Source organism: Juglans regia, chromosome 16, assembly GCF_001411555.2.
Source record: "Juglans regia cultivar Chandler chromosome 16, Walnut 2.0, whole genome shotgun sequence".
In the NCBI taxonomy this organism is placed as follows: Eukaryota; Viridiplantae; Streptophyta; class Magnoliopsida; order Fagales; family Juglandaceae; genus Juglans; species Juglans regia.
In genome coordinates, this window is record NC_049916.1 from 8,748,532 (window position 1) to 8,770,193 (window position 21,662).

Sequence of the window (21,662 nt, forward strand, 5' to 3'; positions counted from 1 at the left end):
TTTTCTTTTTTTTCATATATTTTTTTAATCATCATAAATATTTTTAAAAAGCATCTATAAGTGTACTATTATTACTGTTCATCAACAGTAATGAACAGTAAATCATTTTTTTTTCGCATATCCTATTACTATTCATCAATAATACGATGAACAATAATGAACCGTAAATAGTTTTTTTTTTTTTTTTGTCAGTGTGAATGCCATTGTACGACGTAATACCGCAATCGTGCGTAGGGAATGAGAGAGAGGAAGAAAGAAAAAGTGGAAAAAAATGTTGATTTTTTAGTTTTAAATGAACAATAAAGAAGCTATTTTTTTTTTCTTCGCATGTTTTTTTCGCATATTTATTACTGTTTATTATATCATACACTAAAAATCAATTTTAATTTATAAAATACTAATTTTTTATCATTAAATAAATGATGAAATTTTACTGTATATTTTTATGAGAAAAAAACTATCTAATTAATTTGAATTTTTAATATAATTTAAATTTTATAATAAATTATGAACATAAATAAATAATAATTTTATTCTTATATATTAGACTATTTTAATATTCAAAATTACACTTTATTTTTTTCTTCAATTTGACAGATGTGGCAAACGTGATTTTTTTTTATCAATTAGAAAATCTTATGGCATACAAGATTTTACACAAGTACCACTAATTTCAAAATAATCAAGTTTGATCAAATGGTAAAAATTTAAATACTGATTTAAATTAATTTAAAATAGATAATTAACATATAAATATCATATCATAAATAAATTATCAAATTTAATTTATAAAATACTAATATTTCATCATTAAATAAATGATCAAATTTTGTTAAATATTTTTAAAAAAGTATAACTATATAAATAATTAGAATTTTAATATAATTTAAATATGATAATATTCTTAATTAACTAAAAAGACTGTTACAACTAACGAAAAAGTAGTCTAAAAATATGTCCTGAATGTATATTTCATTTTTTTATTTTTATTTTCTTTTTTTTATGTATTTTTTTAATCATTATAAATATTTTTAAAAAAATAAAAAATTTACAACATCATTAAAAAAATATTTCGTCATTCACTAGATAAAAAAAAAATAAAAAAGAAAATTAGGCAAACCTCCCTTGAACGTTGCCTGCTGCTAGTTGAACATCCAGGGACCAGAGTCCCTTTTCCATCAAAAATTACAAATGCTATAACACTCAAGTGACTAAAATTCCATCACAATTATTGAAGCCCATCACCCTATCTATCGTAGGAATCATGAGGCCAACCTGAGACAAAACATGAAACAAGAAAAGAATTATGAATCCAACCATAATAAATACCGAAAAACATGACATCCCAAATATTTATTTTAAAAAACTTAGCACTCACGAATGTTAATATCTACATTTTGACCGATTCTATTCACATCATCATATATGGTTGAATGGAACCCAATATTTGTACTGGATTGACTCCACAACACAGTTGGATGACCTTACAATAAATAACAATGTCAACTCTTACAAAACACAAAATACAGCATAGTTAGATGACTCTTGAGAGTTAGTTTAGTGTTATTACCCTGGTAACACCAATCGTTTCATGTTGCGACAATAGAGACTATTGGGTTAGACTATCTCCTGTGTTTGTCGCATTAGATGACTTTGACAAAGACTGCTGCAATATATATATATATGATAAGTGTAACAAAATATATAAATATAAACATCAACGAGAGTAATAATCACAATTGATACCTGATTTCTTTTATTTCTCGCTTTACATGTATTAACCGCTTTTTCCGCTATAGACACTTTACGCTTTGATGGTGGCCTCTCTTTGCTTCTTACCACCAAGGGGCTGTGCACTTTACTACTTCCATCTTTAGTGCTTCCACATGACATCTCGGCACAAGCATCTATAGAATTATGGGTTGGGTCATTGCCCCTACATGGTGTGTTATCTGTACGAACATGGTCGAGTCTTAACTTTGCTAATTGACCCATTAGCCTCTTGCAATTCTCCTTAATCTCTGAAGCATCTTCTACTACATCACAAAATGCCCTTGTTAGCAGAAGATAGTTCTGCTAATGGGTTCGACTCTCAATCGTCATAACTACTCTTGACAAGAGTAGAGTTCTATTTCAAATCTTTTCTCCACCAATTAACAATGTATTTTGAGGGCAATGTGCTCTTATCAAACATGGTCAGCACATACAACGCATGTCTACATAATATGTCCCTAAATTCAAACAATTTACAATTACAAGTAATAGCAAAGTCATCATCATTAGTGTATGTAACCAAGAAATTAACTTGCTTAATGAATCCATCACAAACCTTGACTTCGTCGGATACTCTGTAAGTTTGCACAACCCCTTCACAACTAACCAAATTTGGACGCAATATATAATCCCCTAAACTCGTCTTGAACCTCTTTGAATTTTGTATCCGTGTAAAGTGATTGAAATTATTTCCCAATTTCATAATGAGTTATGCATGAGAACTGTGTATGAAAGGAATTGAAATCGGCTACAGTCTCATTCTCAACTTTCCTTCTAAGTGCATTATCATACTGCTCAACAAATTACTTCAAAGAAATTTTTGAGTTAATTTAATTGTTGAAAAATGCATTCATACTCTCGCTTCTTTGTGTAGTTGACATCCCGGTCCAAAATGTATCTTTAACATATGCATGTACCCACATATACCTCTTATCGTACAACCATTTTAGCCAAACATTATCATGCAAATTGTAAGTGTTTAGCAGTGTTTCCCAACTGTCTTCGAAGTCCTTTGTAGTCAAATAGGCATAAACAATTATGTATCCTACTCTTGATTGATTTATAAAATGTGATCCAAATTTTTCTGGCAACGTTTTAAGAATGTGCCACAGACAAAATCTGTGTTGTGATTTCGGAAAGACCGCAGCGATGGAAATTTGCATTGCCTTATCTTGATCTGTTATTATTGCCAAAAGAGCTTGACCTTCCATGCAAGTCAACTAGGACTGAAATAACCACCGAAAGGTGTCCACATTTTCACTTGATATTAAATCACAACTAAAAAGAATTGATTGACCAAGGTGATTCGCCCCTACAAAAGGAGCAAATAACATCTTATACCTGATGGTCAAGTAGTTTGTATTGAATGTTATCACATCTCCAAAATATTACAGGTAGCCCAACTTTAGGTATCTGCCCAAAAGACATTCCTTAAACGACTCACCATCCAAATCCATGATTTAATAAAAGCAATCATTTTTCTGCTACATTCGAACAAGATACTTTCATATAGCTTCGGTACCACCTTCACCATGCCGTAGTTATCTCACCTTATCAAGATAATTTCGATAATTATTTTATCCAAATGTTAGGTTTTCATAATCACTAGCTTTAACTACGAAAGACTTGAAACTTTTACGTACCTTTATACCAGCACTATCTCTTACTGAATCCATCTTCCTATTGCATCTAAAAAATCTTGCTTTTCCCAAACTTAATACATGTGTGTGTTCAAGTAAAACAGTAGAAAGTGTATACCTTCCATCTAGGGGTGTTCATCCGGGTTCCAACCCGGGAACTCGGGTAAACTCGGACCAAAACCTAGGTTTCAAACCCGGGCTGAAACCCGGACCGGATTGGTCCGAGTCAGACCCGGGTCAGAGCCCGGGTGAATCCGAGTTTTTAAAACCCGGAAATTCGGGTTTCGGATCGTATCCGGATTTTTTATTTTTTAATAAAATCCTTTAGACAAAGATGAAAGAAGGCTTTTTAAGCTCCATCGACTTCACCATCAAGAATTCCAGATACACTGGACTCAACTGTGGTGTTTATGGAAATTTCTCTTGGACTGAAACAAGCATGGATGAGTACATTATTTATACAAATAGAGAGTGAAAAGGAAGAAGTAAATAAATTTGGGCTTTTTTCCTTCAACTTTCCTAACAACCAAACAGATAAAATAGAGAAAGTCGATACCCAATACAGATTAAAAAAAAAAACAAGTTTCCAAACATTCAAAAAATACATGTCCACCAGCAAACAGATGGTCAAAGCATCCATCCACCACCGCACGACCCATCTCAACGGCAAACAGATGCGGCGACGGTGAAGGAGATGCGGCGATGGGGTTACGATGGCGGCGGCTAGGGACCTAGGATTTCTACTTCTACCGCAGGGATAACGACCTAAGGTCGACGGCGACAGAGATGCAGCGACGGCGAAGGAGATGCGACGACGGGGTCACGATGGCGGCGGCTAGGGATTAGGGTTTCTGCTCGGCAGCGAAACGAGAGAGAGCGAGAGACTAGAGAGAGAGAGAGAGAGAGAGAGGTGAGTCGAAGTGAGCCCGGGGGGTGGGTTTAATCAATGGGTTTTTTTTTTAAAGGACCCGGATACCGAGTTTAAACCCAGTATCCGGGTCCCTAACCCGTACCTGGACCGTGTTGGTTCTGGTTTTGCAATTCGGATTTCGGATCCGTTATGATCCGGGTAGGAACCCGACCAGAATCCGATTTTTCAGGTTCCGGACCGGGCCGGATTTTTTCCCGGCCCGGATGAACAGTGCTACTTCCATAGAGAGAAAAAGTCACATTGATTTTTGCCTTACATCCGAATCTCTCGATTGGTCTTAGTTGTGCCTTGACGTACACACATGAGAGTAATGTACCTTAATTTTTCCTTATCTCCAGGTCTAGAACTTCTTTTTGACACACCAAACCTTTGATTTTTAGCATAATTTGTATGATATGTTTGAATAGACGATGCGAAGGTCATTCTGACCTTTGTTTTTTCAACCACTTCTTGCGTCCCAATATCAAGACCACGACTCTCATCATCGGTGTAGGGATCATATGAATTAACCAAATATTATAAATACCATATATCTTACAATACATAATCATCAACTATGCATAAATAAGAAATGAGATAACAAATTTCAACTTCTACTACTAACCTCTACTACTCGAAGCCTTCATGCCAACAAATTTAGAAATTGAATCGGCAATTGACCGAACCATTAACACACCTAGACTGGCAATGGCAAGAGCAAAGCTAATATATATATATATATATATATATATATTATATATGATTTTAGATTTTACTATTTTAAAGATTTAAAATATTCACACCATCAACATAGAGATTTGGCTTCTTTCATTATGTTTGCTTAGCAAGTCAATCCTGAGCACATCTCATTATAATAGTAAAAGGTCTCAATGACGTCTTTATAATACCATAAAGACTCCTTAACTCATTATAACACAATTTCTTCTATGTTGATATAATACTATTTTTCTCTATTCTACAACATGTTTTTAGTTGAAAAAAGTTAGATTATTTTTCTCTGAAAGCACATAAAAAGGAAATATATTAGGAAGTAAATACAGACGGTACCAAAACAAAGGGATCGCCTGAAACAAAGAGCACTGAAACACAGGGAGTAATGAAACAAAGACCATCTGCAACAGAAAATACCGAAACAAAGGGATTAACTGAAACATACATCAATGACAAGGAAAGTAGATGAAAACTGGAACATCCAAATCCATGCCAGACAAAACTTGAAATTATAACATTTGCACTCACTAGAAGAAATCTGTTTGCATTAGAAGAAATATCTATTCACAGTAGACGAAATCCACACCAGATGACAAAATTAGTTTGCAACCTGTTGAAATCCACATCCACACCGAAATCTGTTTACACGTTAGGGTTTTGGTCCCTGTAGGAAATGATCGGCCAGAGGAAAAGAACTCTCTTTCTTTCTTTTGTCATTTTCTTTAAGAGTAATGACGTCACTGCCACGTCAGTGCGTGCTGGGAGTCGAGTATTTGGTTTGTACAGATAGTAGCTCTCTTTATAATTTTACTTCCAAGATTCATTTTATTAATTTTCTTTTAAAAATTTAAATTTTGAATTATAATTTTTATAATTTTTAACATATCAATAATTTATATGTGAAGAAATAAATTTTTTATAAATTCATTTTAAATATATTTAAAAAAATTTAATTGAAAGCGATTATGTGTACTAATACGTGCACCTATTCAATATGATTGATCAGAAAGTAAATTTTATTAAAAATAATATTAATTTAAATTTAGAATATGAAGGCAACAATATTAATACACAGATTAATCCGCAAACTTACTTGTATATAACAAAACTCAAATATTTAACAGTTTCCCTTACTATAGCATACTAGGAAAATAATTTATATACGTAGAGATTATTACCATGTCAAACGAAGTCTAAAGTAAAGGGTTTTTCCAATATAAGAGGCATCTTATTTATTTATGTTAAAAAATAGGTCCTAATTAATTTATTTCTGATACTTAAAGTTTGTACTCCGTTTCTCCTTTATTAAACAAACCAAACTCTATAATAACTTAGTTTCATCTAGTAAATAATCTAAACAACTTGTATGAGCACGATGACTCATATAACTTCTTATTTATTAGTTTTATAGTATCCTTGTTTACCATACAATGAAAACATCTTAAATATTTAAAAATATAATAGAGAATTATGTTCCTAGATGAAATGAGAATAATGCTGTTTAAATCCATATAAACACAAGTTTTAGAGCATGTTTGGGTCATGAGATGAAATGAGAATTTTGTGAATACTAGTGAAATTATTTGTAGATAGTAGTGAAATAGTTTGAGTTAAGATATATTATTAGGTTTTGAAAAATGAGAAAAAAAAAGTTAAAGAAAAATATTATAAAGTTAAAATATTGTTAAAACATAACTTTGGTTTTGAAATTTAAAAAAATTGTAATATTTCTTTGTGCTTTGTTTAAAAGTTTAAAAAAGTTATCAGGATTAGATAATGAATAGATGAAAAACCTAAAGATTTCAAAAAGTACTTGTTTGGAAAAGAAATTATAAGAATTTTTGAGATAAGATGAAACGAACTTCCCAAATAAGCCCTAATATAGAATGAATAGTCACGAACCCATGCAATGTATGTATAAACAAATAAAATTACATTTATATCAACTCATTATTAATTCATCAAGTTTGGTAGATAGGAAATTTGGTTAAACACTCATTATGGTAAAGGTATCGGTGAGGACCTTACAGTGTCACTAGTTCTTGGCCACCCAGTTGAGTTTGTATGGGCCACCCCGGCCACCATGGGGTGGCCAGAAGATGGCCACTCTAGTGGTGATTGTAGTGGCAACTCACCATGGGTGGCCATTCTATTTTTAAAAAAAGTAAAATATAGCTTTCCGTTATAGAAAAGGAAAATGTTAGTTTGTCTCTTTGGTTTGACTGCTAGTACATTTTAATTTTTTTAAATGTTTAAAAAAAGTTACCACTAATGAATTGGTATATTTTATTTTAAAATGTTTAAAGATATTAATTTTTTTTTTTAAAAAAAAAAAAAAAGCTAGATTGCACTAACGGGCACACCCAACGATAAGAGCTGGACGGCATAGTAGAAGGGTTCTTAAAAAATATATTTTTTAATGAAATGTTAATTAATTTTTAAGAAAATTTAAAGTTCACAACGGTAGGCCGTGATTTGGCCACGCGTTTTCGCGTAATACTAAATGAATAGAAAATTATCCGCTAAATAATAGAGATGTTTCAACACTCTTTGGGATTGAATCTGGTCTCATGAAATGGACTCTTGTCCTTTTTGTATTCTTTCCCTCCTCTGATGGAGGTTTCCAATCAAAACTACTTTGTTTCTCAAGAATAAATAAATAAATAAATAGAAGGCTAGATTTTCTAATTATTCTATCAAGAGATCGAGTCTAGGATTTCTTAAAACAGGCTATCAATATTTAATTATTCTTACTAAGATTTCCTATCTATTACACATGGATATTATTACTTCCTACCATTCATTTAAATTTTTATTTTATTTAAAGTAATTTTTTAACATTCTTAATCATTAAAAAAAAATTAAAAAAATATACAATTTTACTAATAATCAATTTCTTAATTATTAAGTAAAAAAATAAAATAATAAATTAATAGTAAAAAATAATAAACCCATCATTATCCATTACACATTGCTCGCATGCTCCGTACAATTGGGGTGGGTGGAGGGGAATCTTTGAATCTTTTGGAACTTAACAAGTTAAGAGGAAATGGAAATACGATTTCATCCTCTTTGCTCAGGGAACCAAAAAACGAGTACCGAATAAAGAACAATACTACTCTTCTTGATTTATCATCTTTATTCACTTCGGTTGATATGACAAATTTCAAGTGATTTTATAAATTAATCACTTAAATGAATAACCACTTAAAATATAATATATCAACTGTTGCAACTGAAATGATAAAACTTAGAATGAAAAATTAAGTTTTTTTCAGGCAAGTTATCATTAGATGGATTTTCCGAGAGCATAGGAATGCATGGACAAAAGTAAGCAATGTGAAAAACCAGCTATGGCCACCATTGAACCTGAGACTGGCCATATGAAAGAATGGAGCATGGTGTACGTGTATTGTGTAACACCCCAGGCCCAAACAAGGCCTAGGTCCATGGAGAAACCCTCCTAGAAACTCTAGGAGAGGTTTGGATAGTGAATTAAGTTGTAATGAGATGAAATGAAAATTGAAAGTTGAATAAAATATTATTAAAATTATATTATTTTTATTTTAAGATTTAAAAATGTTGAATTGTTTATTGTATTTTGTGTGAGAGTTTGAGAAAGTTATGTGAGAGTTTGAAAAAATTATAATAATTAGATGAGTTGGGAGGTTATCAATCCAAACAATTTTTTTTTTCTTTTTTCCCTACTTCCCAAACCCTTTATGCCCCCCCCCCCAGGCCGCGACTCTCACTCTCCTTCTACACTCTACTCATTGTGCACTGTCCAGAGCTACTGCCTCCCTCTCCATTTTCGACACCAGCAGGGTCTCGGTGTTAGGCTGATCGCGGGGACCAACGAAGACCATTGGAGCCACCGTGCCCCTCCACGCCGCTCAACCCTCTTGCCATTCACGACATTGCATGAAATCGCCAGTAAGCTCTCCATCCCATCTCTCTCTCTCTCTCTCTCTCTCTCACATCCCCATTCCTTGCAGTTTTCGTGTGCCACCAAGCCGATACGTCTCCCTCTCCGATTTATCCCTCTATATATTCTGTGAGATCTCAATTTTTTGCTAGTTGTTGTGTAAATTTTATATGTGTTATGTTGTTTATACTCTTGGTATTTTTATTATTTAAGTGTGTTATTTTATTTGTTGTACTATTTTAATTATTTATTTTTAATTATTTTGGTCTGTTTTAAATTGAGTTTTTATTTCTTTTATTATTGAGGTTATTTTTGTAGTGTTTTATTTGTAGTGGGTTTTATTTATTGTGGGCTTTTTAGTTACAAATTCTGTGTTTTAATTTTACTGGGCCATGTGTGTGTTTTAATTGATCCAGCCCAGTTTGTGAGGCCCGAAACGCAGCAGCTAGAGACCAGCCCGAGCGAAACAGGGCCCAGCCCGTAGCCCCAGCCCTTTCCGTGCGCCAGTTGAAGCCCGGCCCGTGCGTTCTGAAGCCCAGCCCCTCCCCTTTATTCGAACGGCGCCGTTTGGAATTGAAACCCTTAGGGTTTCATGCGTTTCTCCCTTGCGCCGCACAGCACCATTTCCTTCTCCTTCCTTCTTCTTCTTCTTCTTCTTCTTCTTCTTTCTTCTTCCGGCGCGCAGCACACAGCTGCTGTCGAAAGCGGATCCCAGCCGTGAGCCACCTCCACCTTTCCTCTTCGTCTCGTGTCGTTCGGCATGCATCTCGAAGTGCTAGCTGTCCGGCTCTTACCCCACGCGGCCACCACCTCTTTCTGCAAGCTCCTCGGTGGCGTTGTGCATGGCTTCCGTGTGAACTGTGCTTGCCGCCACGCCACGTGTCCGCGCGAGACCTTCTCCACTGCCACGCACGGCTTGAGCTACCATTTCTCTTCTTCGCCCGAGCGACACGGGTGCCATGCAAACCGCCACTTTGTTCTATTTATAGGCCACGGCTTCCACAATTGTTGGAGACGAAAACCTCATCTTCCTTCTCTCGCTTAAAGCTTTCCGCATTTGTTGGTATTTGAGATTTAACTGTGATTTTGTTGGGAATCCGAAAGCTTAAGGCTTTTGACCGTGCTTGGTGCTTGTTCTAAATTGTGAGAATTTATTGGTTGCTGCCGTGTAACAAAAACCAAGTTTTTGGGCACTGTCTTGCCGTGTGCCGCTGTTGCGCCGCCGCCTTGTATAAACTGTCTATTTCGATTGATCTTTCAGATTTTCTCATCCATCGTGTGTATGTAATTTTCCATCAAGTGATATTAATTGGCTTTATAACTGTTATATTTATATTTTGCAAATTGTTATCTTTGTTGTAAATACTGATTATGTTGGAATTGTTGTAATTGGGCCTTGGGCCGGATTGGAAGTTGGGATTATGCGTGTAGTTGTGAAACTGTATTTCAGCGTTTATTGAGAATTTGTAAATGAATTATTTAAATGTGTATTCCAATAAATTGTTGAAAAGCATATTTATTGTTTTATTAAATTATGCGGTGATGTCACGTTGTCTGTTGGAAATTGTTACTGTTGTGTGGGTGCGTGTGTTTTCCCACCCCAAGCCGAGATGGGGCATTATCTCGGTGGAGCTTCTCTGGTCACTCGGGAGCGTAACAGACTGGCGTGACATCCCTTGAGTTGTCGCAGGGCGACGACGGGAACGGACGAGACGGTAATGCTCTCGTACCGATTCCGTGACCTTTGGCTGGCGAGGTTAGAGGATGCTTGGTCATGTACGCACTGGGCGCGGAACTGGGCATCGCTCGTTACGAAATCTCATGCACGGACGTTACCCGTGATGTGACGAAGAAAGCCAGGTCGTGTGGACGGTCCATAGGGGAGACCGTGGCGCATGCTTAATAAAATAATGGTTATGATTGGACCAAAATGGGATTTGGACCAAAAAAACATGAGCTGTTGTTTTATGTGGATTATGTCCGTATGGGGACGAGTGATTTTATCTATTAGATGTTATTTTGATTAATTACTTGCTGAGATGTCATAATCTCATTGTGGTGTTTTACCCTACGGCTCCGTTTTATGGTGCCGTAGAGTCTGACGCAGAGCCCGAGTTTGAACCTGAGGGGCCAACTCTGCCAGAAGTATAAGTTGCTGATTTGTTGTTCACCATTTTGGGATTTGTTTTCCTTCTGATATTTCATGTATTTAATTTATATGTCGGATGATTGTATAATTCTTATAAAGTTATTTTACTGTTTTTTTTTAACAAATTTTGGTACTGAATAAAGAAAGACTTTTTATTTCTCTGCTGCGAATATTATTTTGTACACTTGTTGTATATTGTACACAATCTGAGTACTGGTCGATGGGGTGCGTGATCCGTGTGGTCATCATCCTGGTGTCATGAACTCCACTAAAATAACACGTGGAGGTCGAGGGTGCCACAGGTGGTATCAGAGCGGTCTGGCTTTGGGTAAATATTTGTCTTAAATATTGAGATTTAAAAGACGCGTTTTATTAGAAGGATGGACCGATCAGGAATGCCACATCCGGAACTTGAGAACGACGTGTCCCATGTTGATGAGAATCTCGTTTTGGCTAGAGCCTTAACTCGTATGACAGAAGTTCTTCAACAGAATTTTCCGCCAGAAAGGGAGCAACAGAGCGGTTGTCTGTATGAACGTTTTTTAGCTCATAGGACCCCTGCTTTTTCTGGACAAGAGGATCCACTTCGTGCTGGGAGGTGGATTAGCGATCTCAAAAAGACGTTCGAGATCTGTGAGTGTTCTGAAGTTCAGAAAGTTTTATACGCAAGTTATCTGCTGCAAGGTGATGCAACTACTTGGTGGGAGACTAAGCGAGAGCTTTTGGAAATGGAGTTAGGATCTATTGCAGCGGTGTCTTGGGTACGTTTTAAAAGGGAATTCAATGATCGTTTCTTCCCGAACACTATGAGGAAGCAGATGGTCCGAGAGTTTAATAATTTAGTGCAAGGGGAGATGACGGTTGAGCAGTATGCTCGGAAGTTTATAGAACTCGGAAAATTTGCTACGCATTTAATTGCCACAGAGGAGATGCGTTTTGGGCAATTTCAGGAGGGTCTACATCGAGAGATTCGTAGACAGGTTGCTTGTCTGCAAATTCTGACCTTTCAGTAGCTAGTGGAGGTTGCTACGATTGCAGAGCGGGAGTTCATTGATCATTTTGCCGCTTCGATTGGCCACGAGGAGGAGAGATCTATTATGTGAGGAGGTGATTGGGTATACCTCAAAGTTTCCCTAATGGAAGGTGTTAAGCGTTTTGATAAGAAAGGGAAACTTAGCCCGAGCTATATTAGCCCTTTTCAGATTCTGGAGGTGGTTGGACCTATTGCTTACCATATTGCCTTGTCAGAATATTTTGGAGATCCTTTGGCTCAAGATTATTCATGGGAGCGAGAAGCAGTCATGAGAAAATTTTACCTTTACTTGTTCGACTAGTTTTAAATGCTTGTTTTCTTTCTCAAAGCTTGTTTTAAACTTTGTGTTGTATCTTGTTTTGGATTCAATAAAGGAACTTAGCAATTTCGAGGATGAAATTTCTTTTAAGGAGTGGAGGTTGTGAGATCTCAATTTTTTGCTAGTTGTTGTGTAAATTTTATATGTGTTATGTTGTTTATACTCTTGGTATTTTTATTATTTAAGTGTGTTATTTTATTTGTTGTACTATTTTAATTATTTATTTTTAATTATTTTGGTTTGTTTTAAATTGAGTTTTTATTTATTTTATTATTGAGGTTATTTTTGTAGTGTTTTATTTGTAGTGGGTTTTATTTATTGTGGGCTTTTTAGTTACAAATTCTGTGTTTTAATTTTATTGGGCCGTGTGTGTGTTTTAATTGATCCAGCCCGGTTTGTGAGGCCCGAAACCCAGTAGCTAGAGACCAGCCCGAGCGAAACAAGGCCCAGCCCGTAGCCCCAACCCTTTCCGTGCGCCAGTTGAAGCCCGGCCCGTGCGTTCTGAAGCCCAGCCCCTCCCCTTTATTCGAATGGGGCCGTTTGGTATTGAAACCCTTAGGGTTTCATGCGTTTCTCCCTTGCGCCGCACAACACCATTTCCTTCTCCTTCCTTCTTCTTCTTCTTCTTCTTCTTTCTTCTTCCTGCGCGCAGCAAGCAGCTGCTGCCGAAAGCGGATCCCAGCCGTGAGCCACCTCCACCTTTCCTCTTCGTCTCGTGTCGTTTGGCATGCATCCCGAAGTGCTAGCTGTCCGGCTCCTACCCCACACGGCCACCACCTCCTTCCGCAAGCTCCTCGGTGGCGTTGTGCATGGCTTCCGTGTGAACTGCGCTTGCCGCCACGCCACGTGTCCGCGCGAGACCTTCTCCACTGCCACGCACGGCTTGAGCTACCATTTCTCTTCTTCGCCTGAGCGACACGGGTGCCATGCAAACCGCCACTTTATTCTATTTATAGGCCACGGCTTCCACAATTGTTGGAGACGAAAACCTCATCTTCCTTCTCTCGCTTAAAGCTTTCCGCATTTGTTGGTATTTGAGATTTAACTGCGATTTTGTTGGGAATCCGAAAGCTTAAGGCTTTTGACCGTGCTTGGTGTTTGTTCTAAATTGTGAGAATTTGTTGGTTGCTGTCGTGTAACAAAAACCAAGTTTTTGGGCACTGTCTTGCCATGTGCCGCTGTTGCGCCACCGCCTTGTATAAACTGTCTATTTCGATTGATCTTTCAGATTTTCTCATCCATCGTGTGTATGTAATTTTCCATCAAGTGATATTAATTGGCTTTATAACTGTTATATTTATATTTTGTAAATTGTTATCTTTGTTGTAAATATTGATTATGTTGGAATTGTTGTAATTGGGCCTTGGGCCGGATTGGAAGTTGGGATCATGCGTGTAGTTGTGAAACTGTATTTCGGCATTTATTGAGAATTTGTAAATGAATTATTTAAATGTGTATTCCAATAAACTGTTGAAAAGCATATTTATTGTTTTATTAAATTATGCGGTGATGTCACGTTGTCTGTTGGAAATTGTTACTGTTGTGTGGGTGCGTGTGTTTTCCGACCCCAAGCCGAGATGGGGCATTATCTCGGTGGAGCTTCTCTGGTCACTCGGGAGCGCAACAGACTGGCGTGACATCCCTTGAGTTGTCGCAGGGCGACGACGGGAACGGACGAGACAGTAACGCTCTCGTACCGATTCCGTGACCTTTGGCTGGCGAGGTTAGAGGATGCTTGGTCATGTACGCGGTGGGCGCGGAACTGAGCATCGCTTGTTACGAAGTCTCATGCACGGACGTTACCCGTGATGTGACGAAGAGAGCCAGGTCGTGTGGACGGTCCATAGGGGAGACCGTGGCGCATGCTTAATAAAATAATGGTTATGATTGGACCAAAATGGGATTTTGGCGTGCGTGGTTTAAAAATGATATTTTGGGAAAAAGAACATGAGCTGTTGTTTTATGTGGATTATGTCCGTATGGGGGACGAGTGATTTTATCTATTAGATGTTATTTTGATTAATTACTTGCTGATATGTCATAATCTCATTGTGGTGTTTTATCCTACGGCTCCGTTTTATAGTGCCGTAGAGTCTGACGCTGAGCCCGAGTTTGAACCTGAGGGGCCGACTCTGCCAGAAGTATAAGTTGCTGATTTGTTGTTCACCATTTTGGGATTTGTTTTCCTTCTGATATTTCATGTATTTAATTTATATGTCGGATGATTGTATAATTTTTATAAAGTTATTTTACTGTTTTTTTTTTAACAAATTTTGGTACTGAATAAAGAAAGACTTTTTATTTCTCTGCTGCGAATATTATTTTGTACACTTGTTGTATGTTGTACACACTCTGAGCACTGGTCGATGGGGTGCGTGATCCGTGTGGTCATCATCCCGGTGTCACGAACTCCACTAAAATAACACGTGGAGGTCGAGGGCGCCACATATTCTCTCTCTTTAAATGTCTTTCTCACTCTCTTTAGTTGTTGTTATAAACACACTGGGTAGAACTCATCTTTAAAAATTGGCTTACAAGGGAAGGGTGTCCCCATGGGCTTATAAACTACCAATCAATCCCATATTTAGTCAATGTGAGATCGTAACAACCACCACCCTTCGCAGCCGACGTCCATGGTGGTCCCGACGGTCCTAACGCTCACACGGGCTGGCTGTGCGCTAAGTCTTTCCTAACCCTGGATGAACATTGCTATGCCGGCATCACTCCTGCGCTGCATGACTGCAACTGTTGCAACATGGCCTTAGACATAGGGTAGCTCTGATACAATTTGTTATGAACTCATTAGGTAGAACTCACCTTTGAAAACCGGCTAGGGAAGGGTGCCTAGGGGCTTATAAATTACCAACCAATCCCATACTTAGTCGATGTGAGATCGTAACAAAAAAGGGGAAGTGAGATAGAGGGTGGATCATTCTATCCAGTCTATTACTGTTTATGAAGATAAAATCTTTCAGGCTTTTGAGAATAATATTCTATTCAATGAGTGTTGGGTGGCAAAGTTGAGTGACTATGGGACTGACATAGACATTTTTTGTGTGAGGCCATCATATGTGAATCGGGAGGAAGACTTCTTCCTTAAATTACATAACATCCTAGCAGAAATGGAAGAAGTCACAGAACTGCAATCAGTTCCCAATGCTTATGTCCCAATAATGAAATTCAAGTTTGATCATTGACCTTTCCTCCAAACTCAGAATTTTAGCAGATGAAAATTTAAGATCAGTGCATGTGCAAATGGAGATGGAAAACAATTCTTATTTTGTTGCATCTAGACATAAGCTAAGTGCCTTCTTCTCTCTTAAATTCCGTTTTTCTTCTTGTCATCACCCTTTATTAGCATTTGCACTAGCAAAGATAATGCAAGACCAAGGAAATCAGGAAGTTTCTAGTAAAGATGAGAATGCAAGTGCAGTGTCTTCTTTTGAATTTGTGAAGAAGAAGAGAGAGAGAGGATTCCATGGATGAATTTTGGGTTAAGTCGAGTATTTGGATGTTTAGCTGATGCTAGAAAAGTGTTTGAGAAAAGGCCTCATAGATATGTGGGGTTTTGGAATGTAATAATTCTACTTTACAAACAAGGAAGGGACGTTGGAAAGAACTTATCATTTTTGTTTTATATAAATAATTGGGAAGAAGTAAAACAAGAGAATGACACCCAAGTGCTCTTGAATATTTTACTAAGGTGGAAACTGAAAGGATTGAATATTCAGGGGCAATACTTGTATGCAATGATTGTACATATTGGGTTCTCATCTACTTTTGGGCATTAGTTCTCCTTATTCAGTCCTTTCCAGAGACATGGTACCACTTGGAAGATTCAAAGGCTTCTAGTGTACAAGAAGAGTTTGTACCATCTTAGGAGGCCGACATTTTGTTTTATGCAAGGCAGGGTACACCTTAGTTTTAGAGTATAAGTGATGCACACAAGCCAAGCCTGAAACCAAACGTATTGAATACATATCCTAAGTCGGTTCTAGACAGAGTAGAAAAGGGCTAATTCTACTAGTGTTCTAACCTTGAGGACAAGGTTCTTTAACGGAAGGAGGTTGTTATGAGCTTCGGAGGTGAGAGGAAAGGGAACTTGAAGTGTTATAACCTTCCATGGAAGTAAATCTGGTAGACTTGAAGTGAAGATGAAGACATTACGGTACGATGCTGTTTGAAGCTATAAGAGAGATGATGTCGTTTGAAAGAATAAAATAGACGCTGCGTTTGGAGTTGTTATTTTCTTATGTGTTGCCTACATTCATTTTATCATTTTGCATTTTCTGTTTGGGGTGGTTACGTTGAGTGTGCTGAGGGAATTATAAAATGGGAAGTGAGGTAGAAGGTGGATCATTCTGGAACCTTGAAGATCTTGTTGATTTCCTAGAGCTTGGGGTACCTCGAATATTCTGTATTTTCAACATATATGAATATTTGCAGTAGCTTTCATTCCCATTTTCTATTGCTTTCATATGTTTATATTCATCCATTCCAATTCATTCTATTCAAATTGTGGGGGTTCATAACAGTTGTGCACAAAACCACAGCAGCAGGCCTTTGGACACCGCCAAGACGTTCTCTCTGTCTTTGTCTCTCTCCACTATGAGTGCTTCCATTCTCGCACCTTAAGCCAATTGTCACTGCCTCGCCACCAAGGGCACCTCGAACACTTCTAGACATCACAAACCTAAGTCTTGAATTCAAAATGATCCACTGCAACGAGTTTTGGGTATGGTAACCTCGAACGTTAACCTTATAATCACACTTTAACTTTTGTGAATATTGCGAGTGGTGCGTACTGGAAATTGGGTTGTCTCTATTTGTATGATGTAAATTGTAGATTAAGAGATTTCATGGCTGGTTGGTGTTCATATGTGCCCTTATTTGCGAAGTCGTGAGCTGAGGACGAGGGTAACGATTGGATTGGTGTTCTAAATATGCAGGCCAGATTGGTGAGTGTGTTTATAATGCTGGATTTGTAATGGAGTTAAGCAAAGGTTAAAGAGGTTGGATGAAATAGTGGCGAAGTACTATCTTGGGCATTTGGTCGAGATCGTTATAAACCCGAGGCACCATGTGCGATTGTTTTGATTGGTGGACTATTTGGTTGACATGTTGGGGTCTACTTAACCTTCGCTTAAAGCTTCCAATTGCTACTTCGGAGGGACAAGGGTTGCTATCTTCTTCTCTGATTCCGAGCGATGATGCGGGGATCTACTAACCAATGCAAGCGGTAGGGCTTTTGTATAAGGATTCCTTTGGGTGGATGACCAAGCGAGATTCTGCAGGTATTTCACAAAAGAGTCTGGTATATAGTAATGGCATAAGAAGACGAATTCCTACACTGGGGAAAAAGGTTAGCCAAATTCTATTATAAAATGGGCATTAGAAGAAGAGGTGATCATGATTCTCTACATCGACGCCGCATAGTAAACATTGGGTTTCCTAGACAATCCCCTGAGCGACCATTCTATCTAGTATAATAGTGGTCTCCGGCCTTGCCATGTGATATAATAGTGACCTCTGTTTTAAGTGCATTCATCACCTTGGTGACGAAACGGTGATATATTCAGCTTGGTTAACCGCAGACATGCACAATCCTACCACAGGGGGTAAACATGGCCTCTGCTTATGTTTATGATAATTATGCTTGTGCCTATGGCATTTTATATGTTATTATTGTAATGAAAGCTTTTAAAAATACCACTATCATATTTTGAGAATGATCTGTTTCTGCATTCTATAATTGACTTATATTTACACACTAGTATAGGCTTACTGCTTATTGAGTTGTTGATGAGTTACCCAATTATCTCCATTATTTTTTAGATGATTTGGATGTTTCAGTTGAGAATTTAGAATAGATAGCATGGATGAGATTAGTTGAATGTAGTGGAATAAGTGTCAAAAGGTACTAGTGATTCGTTGAGAGATTTATTCAGTTATGAATTTATAATTATTTTTAGTAGTATTTTTGGAATGTTGATGGCTTTTATTGAGACTTTGGGGATATTCTTTATTGTCTATGTCGGAGAAATTATTGGATGTCTCTATGGAGGAACATATACTTTGATTAGAGGAGTTTCATGTGTTAAAGAATTGCTTCTTGTGGTATTTGGAGTCGTATCTATATTGTTGGGATGTGATTCTAGGTGATTGGAACTTAATCCCTATTCCTACGGGTACGGGGCATTACAGTATGTCTGTATAATTAGAAAGTCTTACTGCTTTGCATGGCTTTTCTTAAAGAATAATACAACTCTTCCCTCTCTATTTTACCGCTCAACTCTACCGCTTTGCTTTTTTAATTTTTTTTTTTACTTAATGATTAAGAAAGTGGTTTTTAATAATATTATGATTTTTTTTATTTTTTTTAAAAATATTTAAAAGTATTAAAAAATACATGTATGAAAAGACAAAAAATAAAAAATAAAATCCTATAACTAATGGTAGCTCCCAGCGGTAGCTGAGAGTAGCACTGTTCATCCGGGTTCTGGCCTGGGAACCCAGGTATACCCGGACTGGAACCCAAGGTTTCAAACCCGGGCCGGGTCTTCCCGGGTCATACCCAGGCCGAAACCTGGATGAATCCGGGTTTTTAAAAACCCGGATTCCGGGGGTTTTTTTTTTTTTTTTTTAACAAAAAGGCCTACTTGTTTTGAACATTTTTTCATAAAATAAATGTTGATATAACATTCAAACTCTATTTGTTTAATCTTATAAAATAAATGTTTTCAATAAGTATGTTAACATTGTCCACAATAATAAAAATATATGAAAATGGAAAGCTAAATTTTATGTAAAAAATTACTAAACTTAGAAACAACTAATTACCTAGAAAAAGAAATATAATATTTAAAATGCATGCAACACAATGCAATTCACTACATATTACATTATTTAGTATTTATACATCACATTACATTACAAAATAAAAAATTACAATAAATGAATTATAAATTAGTAGCATGTTCTTCCATCATCAATTTGTATTCTTGTATTTCAACTGTGGCTCTTTGTTAGGATCCAAATCTGAATACAGAAAAAAAAAAGTTAAAACCACAAGAGATTGCCACATTCAACATATTTTTACCTGCACATGTTGAATCAAACATGTAGGATATACTTGCTATAATCAAACTTGTGTTTCATAATGAACACGTCGTGAGAACTGGGTGCAGCCACAGATATATGGTCATAGACTCATAAGTATGCAAAGGGAACATGAACACAAAATTCTTGTATAGATCATTGAAGGGAATAACTAATTACATTTATCCATTTCCCTCCAACTAGATACTTGACTTGGAAACCAGAACCAGAACCAGAACCAGTCTGAAAAAGGCTATATCAACCAGAACCAGCTACAATCTGAAAATATGTTTATACATATAATTGGAAGCTGGAATGAACATACGTTTAGATATATTACTACTTTACCTCACATCTTTGTAGCATCAGTACAGTAAAACACCAGTTCGCCACCAGGTCTACCTGCTTCAAAATATTGGGAACTTTTTACTTCAATGCAGCACCAAATAATCCATTCCTTTGGCTGTTTGCTCCTTTCAATTTGGTACCCTGAAACCTCTAAAATGGCATATTAGACTGAATGGAAATGATAACCATGTGATGTACAGTTGCTCTGTCCTTCCAGTAAATTTCCTTGCATATCAAATCTGACTAGACTCAGCTGTGTTGCGCCTCATGATGTGGAGCACATCAAATGGACAATACAGAATGAGTATAACTTATTAAGGAAAATAGACTAAGTTACCTATGAATGAATTCTTCAACTGAGGAAACTGTATGCTGAGGAGGTATTGTCACTTACAAAACTGCCTAATCTGAAGCTTTGAATTATATTTGAAAACCTTTTGAACAATTTAAAGTAGTTAAATGCAGTTTATTATCTTCTCATTAGCTTCAGAATTTAGAAATCTTAGCTAGAGCAAACTTTTCCTCCAGTTTATATTGTTGAATAGCTTTGAATGCTTGCCTTGTTAAAAAAAAAAAAAAATCTGGTTTTTTCGCTTCTTCTCTTTCCATGATTAGGTCAATGGATTTGTCTCATTTGAATTATAACGATGAGGAACTCTGTAGACTATGATAAAGCACTAGTTTCGGAACAAAAGGTTCGGAAACATCATAACAGAGACAATGGATTGATAGAAAATGGCAAAGAGCCTGTAAACCCAAGTCCAAGACCTTCATTTGTTTGAAACCTATTTATTTGTTCACCACTATGTGGTTCCATGCTGAGCTAGTTTCAAGCAAGGGTGCCCAAGTTGAAAAGTTTTACATTTGTATGAAATATGAAGCCTACTTATTTGATTTTTGTTTTCTAATTCAGACTGAAGTGTAATTTATATAAGCTTTTTATGAATAAATTTACCCATTTTTGTCATTGCCAAAGTTCCAAAACCTTTATGGCTTATGCCTTTGACAAACTCCTTCACATTTTATATATTTTAAGTATGATCATGGGGACAGTATTATGACATTGCATGGGAGCAGAGTTTAAGGCTTAAAGCCACTAAAGGCTAATGCAACAAGCAGAGAAAAAGAGACCTCAAAATCAAATGAATGGAGGACATAATTTCTATTTAAATCTACCGTATGCAACCTAGTGACTTAAAACTCATATTTTAAAGGAAGCATCATCCATTAGACAACAAAAGATACACAAATAATTTTCAACCCAAACCCGGATCAGACTCACGGAGAAAACCAGAAATCCAAACCCAAACCCAAACCCAGATCTGTTCGATACTTTTCTCTCTTGGAAAGTCAAACCAAGAAATCCAATGGAGAGATAGAGATAGAGAGAGAGAGAGAGAGAGAGAGCAGACTCACGGACTTAGGGTTTTACTCACGGATAGATAAATATAGAAATCCAATGTGGCGACGAAGATACGGCGAGGAAGATGTGGTGACGAAGAGGCGGCGGCAGCAATGGGGTCGCGGCGAGGAGGCACGAACTTAGGGTTATACTTTCTTGCAAGTGTAACAAGAGAGTGAGAGAGCGAGAGACAGATTCCCAGGGGGGTGGTTTCCTTTGGAGGCGAACAAAGACCCGAGCATCGGGTTTTACGGTACCCGGGTTTGTAACCTGTATCTGGGCCGGAAAGGTCCGAATTTTTTTAACCCGAGTTCCGGTTTTCCTGGTTCCTGA

General features: G+C 36.9%; 1 protein-coding gene and 1 long non-coding RNA gene across 6 annotated transcripts; one reads left to right on the forward strand and one right to left on the reverse strand.

The window, feature by feature from the left end:
- Window positions 1-1,078: 1,078 nt before the first annotated feature.
- LOC108986471 lies at window positions 1,079-5,792 on the reverse strand. 5 transcript variants are annotated; one of them, XR_004798538.1, is made up of 6 exons: window positions 5,584-5,792; window positions 5,392-5,456; window positions 1,747-2,036; window positions 1,571-1,666; window positions 1,379-1,483; window positions 1,079-1,275 (listed from the first exon to the last, which is right to left on the reverse strand). It is a non-coding gene; the product is annotated as an uncharacterized LOC108986471 (long non-coding RNA). The 5 variants fall into 5 exon arrangements; XR_004798537.1 differs by lacking the exon at window positions 1,379-1,483 and having other exon boundaries at window positions 1,747-2,033; window positions 5,584-5,786; XR_004798536.1 differs by lacking the exon at window positions 1,379-1,483 and having other exon boundaries at window positions 5,584-5,786.
- Window positions 5,793-11,509: 5,717 nt separating this feature from the next.
- LOC108986465 lies at window positions 11,510-12,142 on the forward strand. The gene has a single exon (XM_018959089.2). The coding sequence runs from the start codon at window positions 11,510-11,512 to the stop codon at window positions 12,140-12,142; it is 633 nt and encodes a 210-aa protein (XP_018814634.2).
- The last annotated feature ends 9,520 nt before the right edge of the window (window positions 12,143-21,662 follow it).

Excerpts from the sequence above, each read along its gene's own strand:
- LOC108986465 (XM_018959089.2), top strand. The coding sequence starts at position 11,510 with ATGGACCGATCAGGAATGCCACATCCGGAACTTGAGAACGACGTGTCC.